The 4,353-nt window shown below is 48.4% G+C and overlaps 1 protein-coding gene across 1 annotated transcript; it reads left to right on the forward strand.

Annotated features, from left to right (window-relative positions):
- Positions 1 to 7: 7 nt before the first annotated feature.
- PCDH8 (protocadherin 8) lies at positions 8 to 3,200 on the forward strand (the record flags this gene model as incomplete). Its single annotated transcript, XM_009874757.1, is given in 5 exon segments — positions 8 to 241; positions 244 to 525; positions 528 to 1,325; positions 1,473 to 1,683; positions 2,152 to 3,200. Coding segments are annotated over 5 exon segments (1,899 nt in total), but the record flags the coding sequence as incomplete, so codon positions are not given.
- Positions 3,201 to 4,353: the final 1,153 nt, after the last annotated feature.

The following is a 4,353-nucleotide window of genomic DNA, read 5'->3' on the forward strand; positions in this document are numbered from 1 at the left end:
CAGCGAAAGCTTTGTGGCCCTCGTCAGTGCCTCGGACCGTGACTCTGGCGCCAACGGGCAGGTGCGCTGCAGCCTCCGTGGCCATGACCACTTTGCCCTGCAGCGTGCCTATGAGGACAGCTACATGATTGTCACCACGGCAGCACTGGACCGAGAGCGCATCCCCGAGTACAACCTCACCGTGGTGGCCGAGGACCTGGGCTCGCCGCCATTCAAGACCGTCCGCCAGTACACAGTGCGGGGGAGAGCGACGAGAATGACAATGCGCCACTCTTCGCCAAGCCCCTTTACGAGGTGGCCGTGCCAGAGAACAACCCCCCGGGTGCCTACATCACCACTGTGGTGGCCCGTGACCCTGATCTTGGCCATAATGGTAAGGTCACCTACCGGCTCCTAGAGACACAGGTCATGGGGGCCCCCATCTCAACCTACGTCTCAGTGGACCCTGCCACTGGGGCCATCTATGCTCTCAGGACGTTCAACTATGAGATCCTCAAGCAGCTGGACCTGAGGATCCAGGCCACTGATCTGATGGAGGGTCTCCACAGCTCTCCAGCAGCACCCTTGTCAAAGTGAGGATGGTAGACCAGAATGACAACCCTCCTGTCATCGTTCACCCAGTGCTCACCAATGGGACAGTGGAAATTGGTGTGTCCAGCAAGACTTCCCGTGACTCCCTGGTGGCCCAGATCAAAGCTCGAGATGCAGATGACGGGGCCAATGCTGAGCTCACCTTTGCCTTCCTGGAAGAGCCCCAGCAGGACCTTTTCACCATCAACCCAAGTACTGGGGACATTGTACTGAGGGGCGACCTCTCTGAAGATCTGGGACAGCTGTTCAAGGTCATTCTCACTGTGACAGACAACGGCAGACCCCCTCTGGCCACAACTGCCACAGTCAACTTCCTGGTGACCGCCACAGCTCCCTCCAGTATCCAGGAGATAGCCAAGCCCAGCTCCTGGGAAGGAAAGGCTTTGCAGTGGGACATCCCTCTGATCGTGATCATTGTCCTGGCAGGCAGCTGCACCCTCCTCCTCGTGGCTATAATCACCATCGCCACCACCTGCAACAGGCGCAAGAAGGGCAACGAGATCAAAACCAGCGCTTCCTTGAAGGACCAGATAGACATCTCCCATCTGGAGAAGGGGCGGCAGGAGGAGGGCAGCCAGCGGGGAAATGTGTTTGAGATACGAACCTTTCCCAGCAAAACCTCCTTCACCAGCCCCGACCCTTCTGCTGCCGAAGAGATCTCCACCGCTGAGAGCGGCAGCGACAGCGCTTGCCTCTACGAGGGTCAGAAGAGGCTGAGAGGACCAAGTGGGGAGGTAAGGTCGTGCCGTGGGGAAGGAGGTCAGCAAGTGGGAGGGGGTCTTGGAGGACGTAAATTGCAGAGACGTGTTTCTGATGTTGATTTACCCTTTCCTATTTCCCTCCCTCACCTCTCCTTTGACTTTCTCTCCCCCCCACCTCAGCAGGGTTTCACTGCCGCTCCAAGCTTTGGCAAGGAGCCCGCTCCCCCCGTGGCCATTTGGAAGGGACACTCGTTCAACACCATCTCTGGCCGAGAGGCAGAGAAGTTCAGCGGCAAAGACAGCGGCAAAGGCGACAGTGATTTTAACGACAGCGACTCGGATATCAGCGGGGATGCCCTGAAAAAAGATCTCATCACGCACATGCAGAACGGTAAGGGCGGCGCAGCCCCTCCTCCTGGCTGGTCCCTCAGGATGGATGGCTGGGGAGGGGGACATGGACAGAGGGACCCATCCCCACTGCACAGTGATTAGGGAGGGCAGCTGGAGGGGGAAACCTGGTGCTGTGTGGCTCAACTACCCATCTCTTCTCAGCAGGCTGTTAGATGCTGATTCCTGTCTGCACCAAGCAACATGCAACAAATTAGCACATGCTGAAAGTACTTTAAGATTGGAGGTTGTCCCTCCCCAAAAAGCTTCCCTTAAATTTAGGATTGTGAGGAATGTCCCTAACAAGATGACGTAACCATCCCAAGTGTGTTTTTTTGTTGTGCTATAGAGCATCACCTCCCAACTCCCACCATCGGTGCATAGAATCATCCTGTGACTGATAACTTGGAGGATTAGAAGGATGTGGATTTATTCCTGCAGTAATGACAGGTTTCTCCTTCTCCCTCTTTAGGTCTGTGGGCATGTACAGCTGAGTGCAAGATCCTGGGCCACTCGGACCGCTGCTGGAGCCCCTCCTGTGGCCGAGCCAACCCGCATCCCCCTCCCCATCCTTCGGCACCCCTCTCCACCTTCTGCAAGAGCACGTCCTTGCCCAGGGATCCACTTCGCAGGGACAACTTTTACCAAGCCCAGCTGCCCAAAACAGTTGGGCTTCAGAGTGTCTATGAGAAAGTGCTGCACAGGGACTTTGACCGGACGATCACACTCCTCTCCCCGCCGCGTCCCGCACGGCTCCCCGACCTTCAGGAGATTGGGGTGCCCCTCTACCCAGCCCCCTCGACTAGATATCTGGGCCCCCAGACTGACACGACCGAGAAAGCGTAGCCCAAGATGCTCCCTGCCCCAGTTACACACGTCCCTGCGCGCACACGACTAGGTCACTCCCGAGAGCCTTTAAGTTATTGATCAGATCCGGTGTCGTATGTGTAAATATGCAAGATGTGCCTTAAAAATGAAGTTGTTGGGAAAGTTTTCCAATCAGGTCAGTACTGTTTGATATTTGCAAACAACAAAAAAAAATTGTTTGTAGTTAATGTAATTTTTATGAAATGTGCAGTATTTAAATTCTTTTTTCATGTTTTCTACATGGTTTTTGGTTGTTTTTTTTTTGCTTTTGTTTCACTCATGGCCTGCCATTTTTTGTAGTGTTTTTAACCTGTACATTGTGTAATGTAATGTTTGTACATAATGAAAATTGGTTATATTTTTATATAATAAAATCTCAAAAAATGGGAATTCTTGCCAAAGGAACTGTCTTAAAGACACAATAATAATAATAATTAATAATTATATCCCGAATATGTAGAACTTTGTAAAGGAAATTCCTCTTTCATGGTGTAATAATAACCCAAGCAACCCAGTGTACTGAGAAGTTTGCCTTGCCAAATGTGACTTGTATTTCTTGAGTCGGTGGTCAACTTAAATGTTATTTAATTGCCTTTGGTTCCTGTAATCTGTGTCACTGATAAACACTAATAAAAGTTTTGTGATGTGTCAGAGCGATCTGTTCATGGATTTTTGTGCTTGGCAGCATACAGGTCTTTACGGGTCAGCAAAAAGTATTTTGCCCAGAGAAATGCAGTGGGGAGGAGCATCAACGATGCAGCTTCTGGTCTTGCTCATCCTTTACCTCCAGCAACACCTCGCTCGAGGTTTAGCTCTAAGGATTTTAATGATGGGTTGCAGGGGGGGGTGATGTGATGGAGCTGGCCTTTGCTTTTCACTACTCGATCTGAACTCTTCCAGCTCAAGCTTTCGCTGGTAGGAAGATGATTAATTTTAGCAACACAAATGAAGCTACATCCATCAACTGAAAGTGTTCGTGCCAGGCAAGTGTCTTTGCATCAGCAGCCACTCGAGCACTTTGCTTTCTGATCTGGCTGAGACGCTGATTTGAGCACAGGTATGTGCTTATACGTTTATCCCTTGTTAAGGCAGCCTTACTAAAAGACAGTAACTTGCATTCATGTACATATATTTATGCATCAAGAGAAAGGAGAAGCTTATGTTTGTGCATCAAACAGAAAGAATAGATGTTGATTATGTTGAGATTGTCTGTGATGCATATTTTGTCTTCTCCCAGAAGTGACAGTCCTGAAAAAAAAACTCATACAGAGCTCTGAAATTCCCTCCATCCAATGTTTCGAGCTAAAAGCAGATCTCAAATCCTTCTGCTGAAATCAGATGTAGATAACACTTCTATTGGAGTTTTAATATTAAATTTTTCCAAAAGGAAGAACTGCTCCTCACTTGGAGTACATAATCACATTTTGTACAAATCAATAATCTAGAAATTTGTACATGGCAAATCTTTTGGTTTTTATCATGAACACTTCTACTGGAGTTTTAATATTAAATTTTTTCCAAAAGGAAGAACTGCTCCTCGCTTGGAGTACATAATCACATTTTGTACAAATCAATAATCTAGAAATTTGTACATGGCAAATCTTTTGGTTTTTATCATGAGTTCTTCCATTTTATTTCTAATTAGTATGGTATAGGTAGATAGATAGATAGATAAATAGATAGATAGATAGATAGATAGACAGATGACTCAGGAATAAAATATCCTTATAAGACATAAGCAAGGCCTTGTTGGACTTTGTGTCTCAAAATGTAAGTAGAAAAGAGTATCCCACCTGCACGTCCCTTA

Source organism: Apaloderma vittatum, unplaced genomic scaffold, assembly GCF_000703405.1.
Source record: "Apaloderma vittatum isolate BGI_N311 unplaced genomic scaffold, ASM70340v1 scaffold13268, whole genome shotgun sequence".
Classification (NCBI taxonomy): Eukaryota; Metazoa; Chordata; class Aves; order Trogoniformes; family Trogonidae; genus Apaloderma; species Apaloderma vittatum.